At 32.1% G+C, this 23,209-nt stretch overlaps 1 protein-coding gene across 12 annotated transcripts in view; it reads left to right on the forward strand.

The window, feature by feature from the left end:
* Spag16 (sperm associated antigen 16) overlaps positions 1–23,209 on the forward strand; it is a 925,858-nt gene that overhangs the window by 162,368 nt on the left and 740,281 nt on the right. For all 12 annotated transcript variants that reach the window (XM_048808488.1, XM_048808490.1, XM_048808489.1 and 9 more), the window contains one exon: positions 655–782. In XM_048808488.1, coding sequence (XP_048664445.1) covers positions 655–782 — 128 coding nt within the window. Of the gene's footprint in view, positions 1–654; positions 783–23,209 lie in introns of those variants that run through there.

Below are 23,209 nucleotides of genomic sequence, written 5' to 3' on the forward strand. Positions count from 1 at the left end.
ACTTCCTTTTGTGTATATGTGGACTTGAGCAATTCATCCATCCATCATTAGTATTGAGTACCTGTGCATAGCATGTCTTCTTTCCACATGTGAGGGACTCCTTTCTCATAGACTAAGTTACCCCTGGAGTTTGCTTGGTGGGGAAAGAGGTTATCCACAAATGGCAGACATGAATTTTAATGTATGTGATTTAAAAGGATTACGACAGAGGTCTTTTACCGTCAGCATGTGCCATTATAGTAATCCTGTTTCCTGGGATTTTAAGAGGAAAACCACAGTTAATCTGTAAACAAGCACTGTTTTGTTGCCCTGTGCAAGTACTTTTGGACATTTCTCTTGGGGATGGAAAGCTCGTTGAAAAATGACAATTAACAATAATATAAGACAATGTTATTTTGTATTTCATTGAAATTCACCAAGGATGTGTTTTAAAGTAATTTTTAACTTGTAACATGCAGTGTAGAATTAAAATTGCTTATGTGCATGTCACGTGTCTTTCTTTCATATTTTTTTTTTCAAAATGAAAGTAGAAAACAGGACTGAAGAGTCAGAGGAGAATAAAATATTTATGTTTTAATTTAATATTAAATAAGAAAGATTATCAATATGTATAGTGATTTGGAAATTTGAAAAAAGCTCTTCATTTTTTTCTAGGATTCAGAATTTCCCATCAATATACAACCAAATCCAAACTTGAATTTATGTAAAGAAAATCTTCCTCCAGCAAAATTTGACTACAAGCTGAGTAACATTTTTAGACTTCATGAACTTCCAGTGAGCTGGTAGGATTCTTGATGTTTTATTAATAATGCTTTTGAGATTTTGTTGTTATGTCTGAATTGTGGGACTCTGGTTTACTCTTAGCCTGTTTCCAAATTTCTAGTCACAGCACTAAAAGAATCTGCTTATAACTGCTACAATAATCTTAAAATTAATTGGTTTAGGCACTTGGTGGCAGTATAGACTAAGTACACTATTACGTATTATTATTTTAGAGGTTAGAGTTCTGGCTTAAAATAATGCACAAATCATTTTTAGAGAAGTTTCTAGGATTATTTTAGAGATGGGATCTCAGCAACTATTATGATTGTACTTCTTCCCTGTCAATATATCCTTTTCAGTTTTTTTTTTGAGGACCATAATTACATGAGCTAAAATAATACTGGCTTAAAAACAAAACTTATTACTTGACATTTATTAAAATATATTGTTTTATGAATATGTATATATATATATAAATGGAAACTAATATATAAAATGAAACTTATAAAAGTCACAGTTGTATTATTCAGATTTTTTGAGAAAAATATTTCTGTGGAGATTCTGCATGTTTTATACATCCTATGGTACATTAAAATTTTTGATAATCATGGTTGTATCATTTTGATTATGACTTAGGTAATAACATTATTTTCTTATATTTGGTCTTATAATTAAAAGTACATATAATTATTCTTCAAAGAAATCTACAATTTATACAAAAGTACTCAGAAAAATTTTCATAGTTTCCTCCACTTTGATCTTCTGTTATGTGTAATGTACTTCCTAAACCCTAATTGTTTGACTAGTTCCTAGTAGCAAGAATATTGTCTTTGATTTATTATTTTCTCCTTATAATAATGCATTCTTTCAATATCTTCAGTTTGGTCAAACATATTTTCAAAGTATATATGCATTTGATCTCAGTTATATTTCCTAGAGTAAGCTATACAGATATTCCTCTTTTACCTTCTAAAATTTGAAATACTCTTTCTTAGTAGTATGCCTTCTTCCATTCATAATATTTTTATCTTTCCTAATTTTTCATATTTTTAAGGAGCATAACAGAATCTTAGTTGCCATGACCAAAATCAGTAGGTTAATGAATACATAAAGGGAAACATAAAATAATAAACACATGTGTTAATGTTCTAACTTCAGACAGGTGTATATGCATACACATGCCAGTGTTTTGATGTAAGGTCATGACTTTTTCTTAAATTGTCTGTTCATTGGTATTCTGCACTGTATTTCTTACATAAGTTATGCCAAAAATGTTTCATCTATGTTTTTAATTTGTTATTTCTTCAATCTAAAATAAGAACTTCAGGCATTTGGAAGATGCTCTTACCACCTTTTATAACATTAATTATTGACAATGATTGTATCATTGTATCATTTCATCACCTTAATTAATATTTAATTACATTACAGTGGAAAATACAACAGGTTTATAACAGGTTTAATAACAAACTGCTTTGACTGTTGCAGTCAGGGACTTTGGTTGATGGGAGCAGGTGCTTATTTACTTGAATATGATTGGAGAGCTCTGAGTGGTTGGAGTGTAGCTTAGAAGCACAACTTGTGTGTTTCACAGCAAGAATAAGAAAACTTGGTCAGTCCGGCAATTTAGTGGAGGTTAAAGGAAAAACTTTTGTCAAATAAAAATGTGGAGAAGAGGAGGAAGGAAACATTTAGTTCTTAGTCAAAGATAAAATCTGGATTTCCAGCCTCTGGAAATATAGCTGCCCTGATGACAGCTACTGCAATACAGGGAATAATTTCTGTCATAATCTTTACTAGCTGGCTTATCAGTAGAGGAGGATCTAGCTTTATGAGTTAGGAAGCAGAAAAATGAAACATCAGTGGAAAGGATATATGCTATCTAATCTCTTAGGATAACATACCTGCAAAGAAAAGTATGGAAAAGTTGTCACTTTGGAACAAGTCATTTACCTGTTTTTTTCTTTTTTTTTTTTTTTTTTTACCTGTCTGCTTCATTTTCAACATGTCTCTGCATCTGTACACCACCGTGTTTTCTTTGCTATGTGTTTATGTGTCTTCTACCTATTTTGTTCTACCACTTCCTTCTCTTCATTCTCATTCTATACTATCAATCCTTAGTAGTAATAATATAAAATTCGATTTAAAACTCTTAATATTTCTCAAAAGTTTTCAAAGTCTCTTTTCTTAATTTTAAAATCAAATTACGTCCCTGCCATACACAGAAAAACAGTCTCTGTACTAAGTAGATCTTCAATGAAGTGTTTATTGACTAAGTTATATGCTTCTTGAGGGAAGAAAAAAGCTTTGTTAAAAAATGACCATCAATTTATTTATTTATTTATTTATTTTGGATTGGCAATTACCTTCAGTGAAAAGAAAGTTCTTCAACTATGGTATATAGCTTTCTTAATTTGTAAAATATAGTAATAGTAATGACAATAATAGTGAACGGAATATCAATAATAAGAATGTTTACTAAGCACCTATAAATGCCAAGATTCATCTGCTTTAGACACACTATCTCCGACCTTCATGTCACTAAGGCAGTTATTGTTCCTTTATCTCTCTGTCACACTACACACTCACACACATACACACACAGCTCAGACACCTTGAGAATCACAGAAAAAAATTTGTATCAGATCTGGTTAACTCAAAAAACTCAAATGCAACAAGTGAACCACACATTATTTTAAAGAAAAATTCTAAGGACATAATCTCTATTTTTGTATTTCGACATACAATTTACCAGTAATTTACAACTATATGACTCATGATTTAGGCCAAAATCCTTTTCCTTATGATAGATAAATAAGCATGGCCTAGGATAACTGCTTTAAATTAGATTGTGTTTAAGTATATAATTTGCTAATTATGTATTCTTCCTCTGGAAAAACAGATTTATCAAAATGTATGTTTTACTATGTTTTTCAAACAAGGTCATCATAAAATAAATGCATATTAAAATCCAGATAATTTAAAAATTCTTAATGTCTTATTAATTTGCATTTTTATAGAGTGCAATTTCATAGGTCAAAGAACCATAAGGATTTTAAATTAAATTAGTTAAAAGAGAATTTTAAAGTTCTAATTTAGGTAGGTGTCTATTACTCTTATAGAATGGTTCCCTTCAGCCTAGAAAATGTGCTTCAGCAACTTCCATTAGTTAAAAAACAATTTCCTTTCTTGTCCAGAGAACTCCCCACCGTGTCTGTGCTCTTTTCTTAGGCCCCATTGTTTTTTACTGAAAAGTTTGGCAAAGAGCTGGCCAAACTCACAGGTACTTGCTCTTCCCATTCTCCCCAGCAATGGAGTTCCTTCCTCCCTTCCCTCTCCTTTGAAAGGAGACCGCTCTTGTTAGAGTTATCAGCCAATTCCCATGTCCACCACCAGAAACATTTATAGATTCTGCTTTTCTTTACTCCTCATCTTCTGTTTGCTCTTCTGACTCCTTGTTTTCATGCTGACTCCCACACTCGTTCCTCTCAGCATCTTCAGTTACTACTCCTCTTGGGTTAGGTTTCTGGATAATAGACAGCTCCTGGACTCTAGCTCCCACACCTACATTTTCTCTCTTGGCCTCATTCTTTCTCCAGTTTTAAGTACTCTCCATGTGGTGATAACTTTACCCTTGGCATTTCCCCTGAGCTTGAATATCTAATAGGCTTCTCCAAGTTGTCATGTCTAAAAAAGAACTTTTGTTCTCCAGAAAACTTGGTCTTCTCTGAATACTCCCCATTTTTTCAAAAGCACCACCCTGTACAAACTATGTCAAGGAAAACCCTAGAACTCTTTTTGATTTCTAAAGTCCTTGCCCTCTATTTTCATCATTAGATCTCTCAGTGAGCGAGCCTTAATTTATGTGGGGAAGACTAATGGAGGGGCAAGTTTGGACTGGGACTGGACTTGTTAAGTTTAGATGACTATTAGACTTCCAAATATACTGAGATGTGGATGGGATACCTGACTGTGCAGCAAGCAAACTGCACGAACACTGATAACGGGCAAGTAGCCAGGTTCCTGTCCCTACTATTCCAGGCACTTCCACAGAAACAGACACTAGAAATAAAGTGCCAAAGTAGCTTTTAGTGTGAAAGAATTGGCATTGTAGAAATGTAATTTTTAAACATTGGTCAGTCTAAAGCTTATTTGTTGTTTTCCTTGTAAATTATATGTTTTCATGTGATTAAAAGTCATATTTAAATTGTGAATTTTGAAATGAAGTATTATCTTTACATGTATTTATACTCCAGAATTTATATTTCTAATAAAATGATATTATGTATAATTTTTAGAATATTTATATCTCCTTAAAACAAGCAGGCAATGTAGAACAAAGTAGGCATTTAAATTTTGAATTGTCAAAGGGAAAGAGCTTACAGTTCCTTGAAGCTTCAAGAACATTTTCTGTAGAAGGATAATAGTTACATGCAGTTTTAAATAATTATAATCATTGTTAAGTAGTGTACAGAATAACTTAAAACATTTTCTATAACATAAAGATATATTCTACCCATTTTATAATTTACTATCAAAGTACTAAGGTATTCTGTTAGCTTCCATTATATAAAGATACAGTAATATTTATGCCATTAACTTTTAAGAAGTGGGATGTGCACGAATTTATGGTAAAGGTAAGCATTCATTTTAATGAGGTATTTATTTTGGGGGGTGTGTTCCATGAATAAACACATCATCTAATTAGTAGATTAGATTTTCCATTTATTTCAGATTGTCTTTAGTGTCCTTGAGTGTATCTTTCTTCAACTTTAAATTTGTTTAGATACTTTAGGTTTGTTGAGCAGCTGTCATCTTCCAGAAGGTGTTCTGATTTGTTTTTAGTCAACTTACTGCTAAAATTATGGAAGGGCTTTTACATTGGTCACAGATGATGCGTAAAGCATTTTCAATTCCCATGTTTCATTGACTCAGTGAGAGACCGACAGTTGCCCTTCTGGGGCTATAACCATTTTTCATTCTCTTTTAATTATCTAGATCCATAGTAATAACCACAGTGACCTACAAGAAGGTATTGTTCGACATATTATAATTATATATAGCAATTATGTGTAGTGCCAACAATGCATAAAAATCCCACCTATTAACTAAGGTTGTTAAAAAAATGAAACTATGCTTGTCTCCCTTAGGACATAGTTTTATTTTTTGTCAAATTAAGACATTTAGTTTTTCTATAAAACATTTTCTGGGGTCTATTATTATGATAAGGCAGGTCTATTTCCATGGAATGGCAGTGCATTAATAATATTCCAGTAAATATAGAAAACATATCTCATTTCATCTTCCTTCATTAATACTGGTATTTTTTAAAGAGAGAGAGAGAGAAAGAGAAAAAATTTTAATATTTATTTTTTAGTTTTTGGCGGACACAACATCTTTGTTTTTTGTATGTGGTGCTGAGGATCGAACCTGGGCCGCACGCATGCCAGGTGAGCGCACTATCGCTTGAGCCACATCCCCAGCCCCCCAAACTGGTATTTTTTATTATCTACTATGTAAAAGAAAGAGACATGGAAATTCAAAGCAAAGGTTAATTTTGGAATGTAGAATGTCAGGGAAGGTTGTTTAGGACAAATACTGATATACCTCTTGCTTTTTTTAACAACTTATTTAGTATTTAAATCTATATTATATTCACACATTTAATTTTGTTTAAATAATTAGAAGTGGCAAGACTGGGTGAAGTATGAATAATTAGTAGTTCCAGTGATTTCTGCCATTGCTTAATGGGGTTCCTCCCTAAACTTGCTAAAATTTTGTCTTTTGTCCATCTTAAAGTATGGGATGGCATACCATAATTGTTTTTTCTTGATATTCACAATTATATGATGAATGAATTATAAACATCAGTGCTTATGCAGATAGGTCTAAATATCCAATTTTAGAAACTTTTTATGAGGCCATAATTAGGATGATATTGTCACTTTGGCTTAATATCATTAATTTTTTCATATTAATAGTGCTTTTATAATCCAATAGAAAGCAATAAAACTTCTTATTAGACTTATGCACTCAATGTACATAACAATATTTATACTCTGAATTCAACTTTAATTTAAAACTACTGACATTATCCCAAGGCAATAACCATTAATTTAGAGTACCTCATAAAATAGGACATTTTAACTTGCATATCTGTGAACACCTCAAATTTAGCAGTTCTAAAAGCCAATTCTCTTTTGCTGCCACTCTTTTCTCTCCCATTTAAGTTAGTGTCATATCATTTATATAGTAATCTAAGGTGACCTTTGAGTCTTTTTTAAGGTCTTCCTTACCACTAATTTATCACAATTGATCACGTAAGCCTGTGTATACTACATCCACCATTAGTTGTTCAGTCATTCACTTCTATTAAAGTCCATCACCTGTTATTTAGACTCCCCCAGGACTCTCTGCCTGTAGTCACTCTTTCAACTGGAATTTATTTTTTATACTATCATCATTCCAGTCTTTCTAAAATGAAGATCTGTTATCTTATTTTTCGCTTTAAATCTTTGGTTATTTTCCAAGTCCTGAAGATACATTTGTTTTTTCCCAATTTTGCTCCAGCATATTTTCTAGTTCTGTTGTACCTTTTGCCACCTATACCCATTCTGCACTGAATTCATAAGGATTTGCTTAAGGATTTCATGTATTGGCTAATGTTTCTTTGACTGGAATGAATATTATTTCCTTTTCTCTTTTGCAAATACTCAAGCTACCTAACGTGTATTGTCATCCCTAAACCAAATTTTCTTTCTGGTCTCTTGGCAATAATTACATAATATAGAGGATTCTTAATATAATGATACACAGAACATATCAGGTTTAATTCCAGTGGTTTATTTATGAGTCTGTGTTTCTCAATTCCCTAAGGACTCTGGAGAGCACAACGATATAAATACTTTGTGCTCTTATAGTCTATATCTTCTTTTTTTAAAAAATATAGTACCCACTTATAACTTATGTATCACGCAGTGTCATGCTGCCTTTAAAATTAATTTAGCTTGAATATTCAAATGTTTCTACAAATGCTATAGTCAGAATCACAATTGGCATACTCATTCCTCTCACAATAACTATAGTTACCTCCATCATGCACTCTCAATCAAGGTCCAGTTCTCTCACATTCATCGGAGAATGTAAAAGAGGCCGCACTAACACACCTGCTTTATTTGCCTGACTTTCTAAGTTTCTTAGTCTTGTTTGTTAGTATCAATCATCATTCCCCCTTTCTTCTATGTTGTACTATCGTCTCTCAGTTTCCAGACATTTCTTTTTTAAGTATCCCTAGGACTGACTACTACTGGATACCTGACTCTCTGCTTTGCTGCTTTCTTCTTGAATATTTAACTTTCTTGACTTGATTCTGAATTTTACAGCCAACTAACATTTGTCCTCAACATGCTAACCTGAAATCTAGGTGATTGTTCCATCATCTCCCTGTTCTATTTCCTATCAGTCCAACTGGATTTTCTTGGCAACTCTACTCCACGTTATTCTCCATTTGGGAAGTGAGAATATATCTTACAAGCCTGAAGAATGTTTTTATGGGAAAGCTCATCAACAAATATAAACATAATATATATTGTCTATTCTAGAATGAATCCATGGGTTTATGATGACTGTATAATACATGTACAATAATAATAGTATATAAAAAGGAAAAATTCCATTCTAAGTAATATTGATACACAAATGTTATACATATGAAAAAATGCTGTATCCTTACATCTGGCAAAATTAGGCACCTATAAGGAAGGAAGAAGCAGTGAATAGATGCCAGTCTGTTACTACATACATTTAAAATCCTACCATGTGACTTAAACATTGGGAATAAGATAGAGGGAAGGAAGGCAGAGGGGTTTATTTCTGTGTATCATCTTATTATTTTATTAGGATGATCTAGAAACCCACTTATTGATTATAAGCCTAGGAGTGGGCTTGGAGGAAACTTGGAAATAGGATCCCAGCTGTCATATCCTAGAATGGAGATTAAATAGTTTACATTACCCCAGAGTGTTCTTTTTGCATATTTTACTCAGAAGAAGGTAAGAGATGCCTGAAAAAGCATTTTGGCCTCCTACTTTCCAAATAACTCTAGATCCTAATGGCATTGAAGGAGTATCAGGATGGGGGAGTATATTTAAACAGGTTGTATGTCAAAGGTACTGAGACACAGGTCTTGTGATAGAGGATTGTAGGCTTTTCCTATATAAAATGTTGGTAACTCTGGTGGAAAGGGAGAAAAAGGGTAACTTCGTTTCTGATCTCAATATGATGTGTAGACCAAACATTTCCAAAGTAAATTGTATCCATCAATTCTTGCAGATACCAGTGACAAGCTTTAAAATTTTCATGTTGTTTTTTGGAAACTGGGCTATTATCAATGATTTTTTAAAAATATTTTTTAGTTGTAGTTGGACACAATATCTTTATTTTATTTATTTATTTTTATGTGGTACTGAGGATTGAACCCAACGCCTCGGCACGTGCTAGGTGAGCACTCTATTGCTGAGCCCCAGCCCCAACCCCCTTATCAATGATTTTTTAAGGAGACTAACAAGCTTTTCCTTGGTAATAAGTTAGGTATTACTTACCTTACTTTACCAATAATATTGAATGTTTTTTTGTTTTTATTTTTGTAAAATATCTTTATTTTGTTTATTTATTTTTATGTGGTGCTGAGGATTGAACCCATTTCCTCACTATATGTGCAAGGCAAGCGCTCTGCCACTGAGCCACAGCTCCAGCCCTAATATGGAACATTTCTTAAACTGGTAAAACTAACTACCTGAGAAATTATGATCTAGGAATAGAAAGAATTTACTTGGATTTGTTTTACATTTGTGCTTTGGGAAACCAAAACAACTAATATGACACTTCCATTTCTAAAATTTCTCAGCTTTTATTTGTAACATTTTCTTATATAAAACATTGACAATATTTTAACATAATAATTAAAATCTGAAATTCTCTTCAGACAAAGCTGGATTTAGTAGGTCTTTCTTAAGGCCTACTCTGTGTGTTTAAACAGAATAATTTAGAAATGACTATCACAATTTCTTTGTGCTAATTTTGATAATTTTGAGACTTAAATATAATTGTTGAGTATATCTCATTGAGTATACTTTTCATTTTTGTGCTAAAGAATGTGTATTTATTTATAATGTTTTCCTAGATACTGAAAATAGATATTTGGCTATATACAGAGTCTTAGTTATTCATAGAATTTTATTAATCTAAATCTTTATTGTTTCTTATCTTGGTTTTTGACCACTTTTCTTTTTAAAGAAGAAACAAACAAAAGAGAAATCCTAAAATTTGTTAATGGAAAAAATTTAAGTATTAAATCAAATGAGGTCTTAGGCTATTCAACAAAGTGATTTAAGAATTACGTGTGTATGTGTGTGTGTGTGTGTGTAATTGCTCAGCTATTTCCACAGTGACTTTTTATTTAAAAGGTGGCATTTACCCTTGCATAATATGTAGTAAATATTATTTTTAATTTCAAAAGTTATTCCTTTTATGGCAGGATCTATCCTTAAAAATATTTTTTTTTTCATTTGTTTCTCTTAACCACAAAATCACTGTTAGAGTTTGAATCTGGAATGTTACCCAAAGGCTTATGTGTTAAAAGATTGATCCCCAATGCAGCAATGTTCAAAGTGGAACTTTGGGGAAGTGATTGGTTCATGAGGGCTCTGATCTCATCAATGGATTAATCCAGTATGGGTTCATAATTTAAGGACTATTTGTAAGTGGTTGAAACTATAGAAGGTGGGAACTTGTTGGAAAAAGTATTCACTGGGGTCAGTCTCTGGAGGGCTTTATCCTTCCATCCTCTCTCTTTCTGTCTCTGTCTCTGTTTCCTGGCTGCGGTGAGGTGAACCAGCTTTGTTCTAGCATGCCCTTAGGCTGTGATCTCCTGCCCAAAGGCCCAGAAACAATGGAGTCAGCCAATCATAGACTGAAACTTCTGAGAGGCTGAGTTAAAAATAAGTCTTTGCTCCTTTAAGTTGATTATCTTAGGAATTGTGTCATAGTGATGAAAAATTAACACAGTCATTTAGTTAAAAGTAGAAAATATGATATAGTGAGTGGAATGAAAATATGTAAACTAACTTATCAGTTTCTTTGTATTTAGAGATTAGCTGGCCATTTGTCCTTAAGTCTTAGATGATGCTACCATGAAAATCACAATGAACATTTACTGAGAGCTTGAACAAATATCAATGTTAAAGCCTTCTTGTATATAGTCTCATGAAAAACTCATAAACAATATATGAATATGGTACTAATATATTTACCCATTTTACTAATGAAGAGCTTGAGATTTTGGAATGTTTGGTGCTTTATTCTTTATTGATTTTATTTGCTTCACCTGTATTTCCGATTAATATGATTTTTACAAAAAATAATGGTATGACTTTAGGGAAACAAGATAGGTAAGCGGTTAAGATTAAAAACTGCCTGGTACCAAAACCAACCAACCAAACAAACAAACAAACTGCTGGTAAGATCTGGCCTGTGTTTAAGTCTTGGGCTCCACACTAAACACTGTGATTTTTGGCTGGTTGACCTATGTATTTCTTTATGTTAGCCTGTTGCCTTGGGCAAAGTATATAATCTCTATTTCTTTCTTTTTATTTTATTTATTTATTTTATGCAATACTTTATTTTATTTATTTATTTTTATGTGGTACTGAGGATCAAACCCAGGGCCTTGCACGTGCTAGGCGAGTGTTCTACTGCTGAGTCACAACCCCAGCCCTTTATTTCTTCATCTATAAAACCTAACCAAAGGGGCTGTTATGATGCCTAAATAAATTAACATCTAACTTAACAATTGTAAGTACTATATAAAATGTTTGATAGTAAGTAACTTGACATTCTAAGTAGTATAGTTAAATAATATTACTTTGATGGGGAATTGCTATGGATAAAAATGAAATTCCAATTTTTGGTAAGGAATATTTTGTATTTAAGGTTGACAGAATCTTCTATTTAGTTTTTGGGATTTGCCTAGGAATTTAGTCATATGAAGTTTAAAAGTTAAATAGAACTTTTTTAGATTATTTAACTCAATAAGTATAAATTGCTGAATGCAGTGGTACACATCTGTAATCCCAGCTATTTGGGACACTGAGGCAGGAGTATCACAAGTTCCAGGCCAACTAGGGCAATTTAATGAGACCTCCCATCTCAAAATAAAAAGTTAAAAAAAGGATGGGGTTGTAGCTCAGTGGTAGAGTGCCCCTGAGTGCAATCTCTACTACCACAAAATATAAGTATAGTTTAAGAAATAAATGTATTGACCTTATTTTAACCTAGAGAAATAAAAGTTTCCATTTGTATTCTACATTGCCAAAATATATTCAAGGGAGTGAAATATACATTTACTAAAGTAAGGTAGAATAAAATGATTCAAAATAATTATCTGAGAAAAAAATGGATCCACACTTGCAATGACAATTTATTATTCATAAAGTGATAACTATCCATTTGCTGGAGAAAGATCATAATTTTGATGCTTTTATCAGTTACCAACTTTAAAAAAATCACTTTTAGAAAAAGTTTTCCACCTTAACATTCTCGTCTTTAGAATTTGAGAAAGAAGACACTGGGTGGGAAATTCAGCCTTCCTCCTTAAATGATAGCGTAGCTTAGCCTTTGGTATGCATCTACTTACCTTAGAAGCACCTTGTCTTAGAGCTGATGAACATGGTTCCTAGATCCCACCTGTTCTAATTTGAAGCAGACTACATTACTCTGTTCTCAAGGACCTCCAAGAGTGCCTGTTATTAACAGAGATTCTAAACTCTTGAACAAGGCCCATAGACCTTTTCTAACATGGTTTTTGTTGTCCTCTCCAACTCTATGTCCCTTCCTTCTGTATTCAGATATTTCAGCAGTGAGACCTCTTCAAACCTTAGTGGCTTAACCCAAAAGATTTAGATGTCAGTAGATTTAAGTGTTCCAAATTTTGAGATTTAATGTCACCAAAATATTTTGAGAGGAAACTGACTTTTTCCTTTGTGGAGAAATATTCATGAAAAGGCTGAGCACCCATATGTGGAAGTCATAGGGAATTATTCAGGGGAAACTGGGGAACAAAGACTTCTACCTTCCCTTGTTTGGGGAAATTTTTCCCTTAGTTCTCAGCTCCCCTTAAAAAGTAATAATTCAATAAGAACAGAAGGAGTAGAGGGAAATTGGTGAATGCCAGTGAAATAGAAAAGATAAGAACTTAAGAATTTAAAATTAAATAAACAATTTACTAACAGAATTAAAAACATTTAAATTTTAATCAAGGTAAATATTTAGTTAATAAATGTGGAATGTATTAAAATAATAAAAATCAACAGCTTAAAAATCTGAAGATAAAAGCCAACAAATAAGAAAGTTAAACAAGAAAATTAAGAAAAATGGTTTTCACTGTCCATATAAAGACAGGAATGTTTTCTTTATATGATTAATAAACATGTCATATATTAGGAAAAGTTCAAAGAAGATCAGGTAAATGTAGACTAAAGATAATAGATGTAGTTAGTGAACTGAAGTTAGAAAAAATTAAACAACCAACAAAATGGAAGTAGGTAGAAATACCGAAATAATGCCAAGCCACTGGGCTATAAAATTGTACATTTTATGAAATCTAAGAAACAATCAAAGATCTAAGAAACAATCTACGTTTGGGAATAGACCAGTGAGTATGTAAAAACATCAAGCTATAGGCCAGTGGGGTTGAAGTCTGGCTAACTGACCCTTTGGAAATGAACATTCAAGATACACAAGTGTGTGGCAACCTCTAAACAAATCTCCCATTGATTTTCACCCTTTGTGCTTCACCTGTCAGTGTAACAGTCTTGCTGGTGCTGAAAGAAAATTTGTACCCTTTATAATGGTCTGTGCTGGTATTGTGCTCTCTGCTTATGGTCTTTCCCTCTCAGACTTGCTTCAGAATCTAGAAGAACACTTATTTCTGTTCAAAGAACATATAAACACTGGCATGTACTCAAAATATAATTTGTATTATTGACATTTCAGTATTCTTTATCATTTAAAGCAGCAAATGTTTTGTGTAAACATAGTTACATCTTTCTACTTGACAACAGTGACCTTTAATTTTACCTGCATTGTACAGATTATATATAATGGTGATTTAAGATTGTTGTAATAGAAATGGATAGGTGGTATCAATTTCAAATGGACAATGTCAAAACTAAGAGCTGCAGTTGAGATGAGATTTATGTATGAACAACTATTTTCTTTACTATATGATTGGTTTTGATTTATTTATTTTTATTTTTTGAATTATTTGAGATTTTGAGTAAGCTTCTGCAATACAATGGACTCTCTCTGAATCCAAGATCTAACTAACCACAAATATGCATTTAGAATGATGATGCTCTCATCTTTACTGAACTATTGTTATTATTCCTAAAATGGTAAGAGTGTAACAACTGTTTTCATCACATTTACATTGTATTAAGTATTATAAATAATCTAGAAATTATATTCAAATGCTGTACTATCTTATATAAGGGGTTTGAGTATCCATGTATTTTGTATTCATGGGGAAGTGTCCTGAAATCAATCCCTTGTGCATACTAAGGGATGACTATATTATATCCTTGTGGTATTACTGTGCAAAACTGTCATATGAACGTATCATACTATTGTATCTTGTATTCAAAGATTGTATATATTTTAGTGTTTATAATATTGATTTATCAACAATATTATAAAAGAGGGAAATTGTTTATTTGGTTAGAGTAAGGAATTGATAATGACAGCTATAATTGCAAGAGAAATTGATAAATATTACTTACAACTTTTGGCAACTTTGTAAGTTTAGAGAAAATGATGTTTAAGTACGTGTATTATTTTTATCAAAACTGAAAATAGCATTATTCTTTTTTTCATATTAAAATAATACATACTTCCTCTTGTTCCACCCTCCAAATATCAAATCAGATAATGCTATTAGCACATGTGATTACTATTATCCTTTCAAAAGTCTTTTACAAACCCTTTCCCTCATCCCACTTTCCCTGGTCCAGCTTATAAAACCTGTCTGAAACTTGCTTCATGCAGGTAAAGCATTATAGATATCCTTCTATGTTAATTATCCCATCCTTGTTTGATATCTGATGATATTAATACATCAATATAAAAATACAGTTATTAGTTTTTATTTTTTTATAAAAAGACAACTGTGGTTACATTTTACATAGGTCTTTGTATAGTTATCTGCTTCATTTAAATGTCTTTATTATTTATGATATTTTGCTTTTTTTCTATTTATATGTTTATGAGTATAATATATTTCTGGGGTTAAATTGGCTTATAGAATTGAACTATAACCTATTTCTATGAATTTTCCTGTACTACTTACGCTTAATTTAAATAAATGAGACACTAGACAAAACACTGATTAATTCTTGATACAGTGATTAATATTTTGTTTTTATGTATTATGTAGAAACACCTTAATTATTTTTTAGCCATTTACTTGTAGGGGATTTTTTTTACTAGAATGTATATTTTAGTAATATTAAAACATTCAGTTTTAAAAATATGTATATCATATAAATTTGATAGTTCTTTAATATTATATATGATCTACACATGTTCTTCCATTTAGTTTATTTGATGATATATTTTTATGGTCTTAAAGTATAAAAATATTGCTGCCTACCGAATTCCCTTCCAAGTCCTTTTGACATATTGTGTTGTCCTCCCTGAAAGTCATTCAAGCTTTCAAGCTCCGGATGATTAGATGCCCTTGCTTTCTTTTTCGCCCATCCTCATCTCAGCTCTTCATGCAGGGGCCGTATTAATTACCTTTCCTGATAACCATTTTGTATCCTATTTATTGCTTGAGTCCAGATGAAATTCCATTTACCATCAGTATAAATTGGAATGCTTTACATTGAAGGTGCTACAACAAAAACTGATTAAAAGATAAAATGAAATTACTAGATTAATTAATTGTAAAGATCAGGGGTAACTTCAGGTCAAGCTTCATTTGCTGTTTTAAAGATATCACAAAGTACCCTATTCCTCTGTTTTTTTCTGTATTCAGTATTGACTTCAATCTCCCTTGTCTCCTTTCATGGAAGAGAAATGGCTGAAACAGTTCAAGTCTTCATATTCTTTCACAGTGTCATCAAAGGAAAGAAAGAGAGTCTCTTTCCACAGCTCTTGCAGTAAGAGAGGGAGAGGTCCCATTCCTGCAGGTTTAAGCAAATGTATCCCTGTTTAATAGACTGATCATGTTAAATGCCACTGCAGAGTTGAAAATTGTGACTAGGAAGAATAACCATTGTATTGACAGAAAATTATTAAGACCTATCCTCGAGGTGGTGATGGTATCAGATCATCTACATGGCTGATAATAGAAGGTGGTGTTGCTAGGAGAGGTTTACAGCAAACAAACAGCCTGGGTGTTGTTACCAGAAAGAAAGACAATGATGCCACACAAGTGTCAGCTGCATTGTAACTTCTCTTCTGGCTTACCTGATAATCAGATAGTCCTAGTTGATCTCTTCTTCCCTAAGTTGGAGTATATCCCATGTATCCCAAATAGTATCTCTGAGAGTTTGTACTGTTACTGATTTTGAAGGCCCTGCTGTTGTCATAAGTAGCATTTTGCTGCAGAAAGAAAATTATTGCTGGTATGAGACATTTAGACATTTATTTGACAACATTTATCAAACATACACAGGACATTGTGCTGTGTTCTAGACAGACCAAACAAAGGAAAACATTTCTCAGGATGGTTTATGGATTAAATTAAATTGTCTACATAATAATGCATGGCATGGTTCTTGGAGCATGGTATATGCTCAGCAGATATTAATTATTTTTATTTATCCAAAATAGTCCTCCTTCTCAGTGATAGTCCCTTGAGACAGAGCTTTATTACTATGACTATATCTTTAAGACACTTTATTAACATGGTCCTCTAAGTGTACTCTTGAAACTCGTCTTCAGTTTCTGGTGCTTGACTAGAGATTGTGTTAATTTGTGGACAGAATGACTTGTTCTCGCCTCTGGATCTCTGCTGCCAGCTGTTTTCCATCCTCTTAGCCTCTAACCTGTGTTACTCTAGAAGATGTGTATAATTCAGCTTTTACCCTTCTTTATCCCTTATTATTATTATTATTATTATTATTACTATTATTATTTGGTGAGTAAACAACCATGGATCAACAGTGCCTTTCAAAAGATAATAGTTTTAGAAAAGTAGATTACTTCGTTGGCTAGAGCAAGATCTTCAGGTAAAATACATGATTTATACTTTAGTCGTGCTTAGTCGTGCTAAATGGAAACAGTATCCATCACATTGTGTGCTTTGCTTTGACAGTTTAAATGATAAGTAAGACTAATAATTAAAAGTCCCATAGCCTTTGATTGACTGATGTTGATATTTTCTATAAATATTTCCAGAGTAAACTGAAATAATTTATGATACCATAAACATGTTTCCTAAATGTTTCTAAGTGATTCACAATGACTTATTAAACCTTTGCATGAATTTTTTAGTGCATTATTAGGACAAGTTAAGGTCAGAAAAAGAAGAAAAATAAATAGGCAGTTTTATGTTTCCAGCCATGACTCCTTCTGTCCATCCATCTATTCATGCATTCATCCATTCATTTATCTTTATCTATTGATGAACTATAAATACCAAAGTCAAGGGCTTTCTCGATGATAGAACATGTATTTACCATTTATGTATCAATTTTATAATCAGAAGCCAATAAAATGCACATCTTTGTTTTATTTAATTTTGTGTGCTTTGAACAAAAAGCCAAAAGTCAGGATAATTTTTAGCTGTAAAAAATACATCATGAATACAAAAATGATTTTCACTAGATTCTAGACAATTTAGAAATCTCTCTGGTGGCACTTTATGAAACTTAAATCCTAATTATTTTCACCATCACTTCAAATACATTCTGAAGATTTTGTTCCACCTATAAAAGCAAAAGTTTTCTGGTATAATCTGTGAATTTTCATGCTCAATCACAGCTAAAGGACATAGCTGATGTTTAGCTTGATTTTTACCAGAAATGTTTTGCCAGATTAAAATGAACTTTGTAAATTTGGTGAGATAGCTAAGCATATTCTTTACTATTTTATTTTATTTACAGATAATGGTCACATATGTTACTGAACATACTGTCACCTCTTAAGCATACGATGAACTTTAAATTGAATTTTGAATATTTAAGGCTCTTGAAAAAAATATATATGTAATTTATATTAAATTTCAATATGATTGCCATGGAATATGTTTGACTCTGAATACATGAATATGTAAACATTTTAACTGAGATATTTGTTAGATCTCAGGATTCAGCAATGTGTTCTGGAGTTAAGCTGCCTGGGGTTTATTACTTGTTTGCCTTGCAAATGTTTGTGGTGATAAGTGACCCTCACTCAGGCATGATTTTCTCACCTGATGAATGCACTTAACTATGAAGCAACTACTTTATAGAACTGTGAATAAATGAAAAAATATGTCTTATAATAAGAACTTTATATAATATGCCCATGTGAATTAATAGGCAGTTAGTAAGAACTGATTAAGTGAGGAGTATATATATTATGGTGAGCACTTAAAACATGTCTATTTGTAAAATTGTAATATGTGATGTTACTTATATTCCTAGCAATTGAATATATTTTAAATTTTGAAAGTTTTGTATAACTCATTTTATGGAAGCCAAAGATTGAAATATTTCCTTTCAATTTAATGATGTTTAAAAGTGCCATGTAAGTGCTTGAAGAGTATCTCAGTCATGATAATAATAGCTTTCCAATTTTGAAAATCGTTTGGAAACCTAATTTTCAACAAAAATCTAAACAATACTAAATAGTTTATGGATTTATGAATATTTGAGTGTAAGGATGGATATAAAGAGCTCAATTTTTTTAAAAAGAATTTGTCTCTTTTTCCCAAAGCTATGCTGTTTGTATTAAAATGTTTACACATTGACTCACACTCAGATTGACCAGATGGAATATTTTTATATGATGTTATTAACTTTTATGTTAACTGAACAAGGGTAGACAGCTCAGGTAGGGAACTGGAGTTTTTGAGCTGGAACGAATTTCAAATGCTTCTACTTTTGAAATATCAAAGAAAAAAACTAACATGATTTAAAGGCTCATTTGAAATAAAATACCTCTGTTTTCATATTTGGATATGTATAATTAAATAAATCACTTAGTGTCTTTTTGAGCCAGAATTCAATATTTTTAGTAGTGGTGATTTGAAATGAAGTGATTATAAAAGGTAACTTTGATTTAAGAAAATAAATATTGTATGGTTCAATATTACTATTGAACCATATATTATTATTTCTGTTATTTTTAAAAATTTTTACTAAACTTTCAAAAAAAAAGGGTTTGCTTCTCAGAAAATACTTTTATATCATGTTAAGTTTTTCTCTGGTATCTACCAAATAACAATATATGTTGGCATTATATTTTAAACTTCATTTTTTCTATTGGCAACTATTAATTATTTTGGTGATATTTCTTACTCTTCAAAATTATAGTATTGTATTTTCCTGTTCATTTTATTCTTATTCTTGAAGTAGCTATGTAACAATGGAAATAAATCTATAAATAATATAATTATAAAAACAATGATTTAAAAACTCTTATTTTAGTATATAGCATTTGTATTTAGAATACATAGGTTGTAAGCTTAATTTTCTTCATGATGCCCAGAAAAATATATGTGTAATTTTCTCATTTTGGAGAACAATTAACTAATCCATTCTTGTTATAGAGAATTGCCAATTATATTTTTAGCTTGATTAACTAAAATTGTAACAGTCATGGTTATCAATATATAAAAGTCATACTTAGAATTTGTTACTGCAATGTTGAAACAAATTTTCAGCATCACTGAAAAACTAGTGAAAGGTAGAAATGCATGCAAATGGGAAAGAAAATAACTTTATAACACATAAGCTAGAACTTTTGGATAGGGGTTATAAATTTGCCATTCTACTCAAAATAAATAGTATAATAAATAAATTGGAGAGAAGGGGAAAGGGAGAGGACTCTAGGCAAACATCACTTGTCAAGTCATATTGCATCAGCAAATTGTTCTGTTAAACTGTACTCTGTGCCAACCCTATCAGCCATGTGAATGACCTGCTTTGAAATGAATAATGAAAAAATGATACAGGATCAGAAGCTGTTGATTAACATTATCTTGTGCTATATTGTGAATGTGTCCCACAAAGGCCCATGTGTTAAAGACTTGTTTCCTAAGCCCATGGCTCACTTGGGAAATAGTGGAACCTTTAAGAATGGGTCCTGGTGGATAGAAGGAAGGTAGGTCATTGAGATAATTGGGGCAGTGCTCTTAAAGAGCACATTGGGGTCCCTGGTCCCTTCCTGTCTCTGTCTTTGTTTTCCCACTGCCATATGGTGAATAGCAGCTTTCAATATGTACTCCCACCACCGTGTACTGTGCTACCTGAGGCCAATGGCAATGAGACCGAGAGCCATGGACTGAACCTTTGAAACCTCGAGCTAAAATAAATCTTTCCTCTTTCTAAGTTGTTTATCTCAGGTATTTTTTCATAGTGATAGAAACTGACTACCGCATCTGGCATAAAATTTGTCTGTGTGAATTGGCATTTTAATTTATAGTTCTGGCAATTCTGGGGGAAGGAGTCTTGAGCTTTCATTAGGTCATTGTACAGGAAGGATGGAGTGTAGTTGTATAAACCAAGGGGATGCAGCCCACTATTATGTAGGTCAGGTTGGCTTTCGCTTTCTGTCCCTAAAAGTTCTACCAGACACCACCAGAATTTTCCAAAAGTATGTATCCCCCACATATATCATTGTCTGTTGACGGAAAGAATATGAGTCACCCCTTCAAGGGACTTTTTGAGTTTGGTGGAACCTGAGTGTTTTGAACCCCCATTTTCTTTAAAATCTTCTAATACTAAAAACTAGTTGTAAAGAATATTCTTGTAAAGAAACCTGTAAAGAAGCGAACTAAAGAGAAATACACACATACAATGCAGAGGCAAGAAGAGAAGTGGCTGTTCCTCCCAGCAGCCACATTTATTATCTCAAAAGTTACATTAGCTCGCCCTCTCCATTACCATGACTACATTCTAACTTAGTATTCCTTTAACCCCAAGTGCTAGCTAACTGAGATAAGGTTCAGGTTAATACAAACACAGAGCCCCTTTTCTCCAAGGACATCACCATAGAAATTAGATAGTGCACCTGCCTAGTTATCTTAATAGCTTCAAGGGGAAACTTCTAGGCATTCCAGGTGTGGGAAACATGGCACCAGTTACCCTCCCCCACATCCCGGGGAGTTTTTTCACTCTCACCCGGGGAATGCTTCCCTGTAAATTTCCATGGTCAGAATACCTATGACTAGTTTTTATAGCTACCTCTGCACCTCTGACTTTAAAAAGCTCTAAACTGCTGCTGATAATTCCCAATGTCCTCAGCTTTCTTTTCCTCCACAGATATTAATTTTATCACCAACATTAGTTCTTTAGTGATGTCAGAGTGCTCCTGGAACCTGCTGAGGTTATTAATGAAGTCAAGATGTACTACTGTCAGCTAACTCTTTTTAAAGTTATGCTTGGTTTAATGCCACCTATTCTATGACACTTTTCTACACTATCATATATGTGTTTGGTTTTGTGTTTCCTTGGTAAACTTTAGTACCTAATTGTTTGTCTTTCTGTCCTTGACAAACAATTTTTAAAGAACTATTGTTTTGTAAAAACCTTAGGATACACATCCTCTAAACTTTTCTATGCTCTGTATTTGCATTGGTTCATTCCAAAGGTGACAATGTCATGCATTGTGGCTGATTCATTCTCTGCTTTCAATGGATGTACCACTTTGAGGATAGGTACCTTCAGGCCTATATTGCATCCAATATTTTATTCCTATACATATTCTTAAGTGATATGACTTTCAGGGACTCCTACAATGAAAATTTATTTATCATTCAAACCTAAGCAATGCAGATTTTCCCACTTGGTTAGCCTTTTTGAGATCTCTTTTCCAAAGAGTAACCCAAAGAATCTCAGGGAGGTAGAATATTTCTATTTTTGTAACACTGGCATCTTTCACACAACTTTCAAGGTTTTGAGAAGGACAAATGGAAAGTGAGTTTTCTCTCTGGGAGTTGTATGGCCAGACCTGGAATTATTATACAATATCTGAACATAAACACATGGCATCAAGGAATAGCTACTCAGAACACGGGCATTTGTGCTATGGTTAGCATCACTCACATTGTCTTCCTGGTTTAAACATAGTCTAATTGCCTCCATGTGTATGAAATAGCTGTAGCAGCAAAGGTTCTATACACTGGGAGAGAAGAAGAAAACCATTTTCTCAATCACATACTGTAAGTGTTTTCTTACATATTTAGTCACAAAGAAAAATGCTGTAAGGAACACCTGGCAAAATTAGGGATCCTGTAAGGAAAAAAGAAGCAGTAAATAGATGCTATTCAGTTAATATGCTATCAATATGACAGTTAAGGGAGAATGGTGTCAAAAAACTCAAATAAGAAGTTTCAAAAAGATAGACCAACCTATGAGGATTACAAAGATACTGATTTTGGAAACAAGATGGTCCTTAATACATTCACTATATACCATTTAAAATGAATTATGAAATTATTTCTCACATTTTAGTTTATTAAGGAAAAAGTGGGAACTAAGGAAATGAAGTTATTTATTTATCATGCTGTGCTCTGTGCATTAACTTTATTTCCTAGATAAAGGTTTCATTTGTAATGAAAATTTAGGCTAAATATAATAAGCACTGAACTGTAAAGATAATGTTAAATACCTTAATTATAGTTTTTTTCATTAAAATATAGTTTACTTTTTAAAAATTTACTATTAGAAATTTAGCGTAATGTCAGTATATTATTATAATTTTAACTTTTCCAATTCTCACAGACCTAAAATAAAATATAATTTATAACATTAAATTATTTATGATTGTGAAGATATGAATCTATGCTAATTGCTCTAAACCCTACATAATTAATTATTATGCATTTTTAACATGGAATTCTATTATTTTACTCTAATGGATATAATCATTTTGATTATATAAGTAATCTACACATTTTTCTAGATTAATTTCAGATGCTGTTTTAAAGATATTTTAATGTAATGAATTATTATAATTCAACTGTCAGCACCAAGGGTCTTTAACTCTTAATAATAATTCAAATTTTACTGCTTATAGTAAGTTGATTTTTAATTCAAAATAATTAAGATTGTCACAGGTGACTTGTTTTTTTGTAAAATAGATATTTTTTATCCAGTTATGAAATACAGTACATAAATATTTGAGGTATTAAATAGTTTATATTTAATGTGTATTTGTAGAAAATATTTAATTGTATTTT

This window comes from Marmota marmota, unplaced genomic scaffold (genome assembly GCF_001458135.2).
Source record: "Marmota marmota marmota unplaced genomic scaffold, marMar, whole genome shotgun sequence".
NCBI classification, from domain to species: domain Eukaryota; kingdom Metazoa; phylum Chordata; class Mammalia; order Rodentia; family Sciuridae; genus Marmota; species Marmota marmota.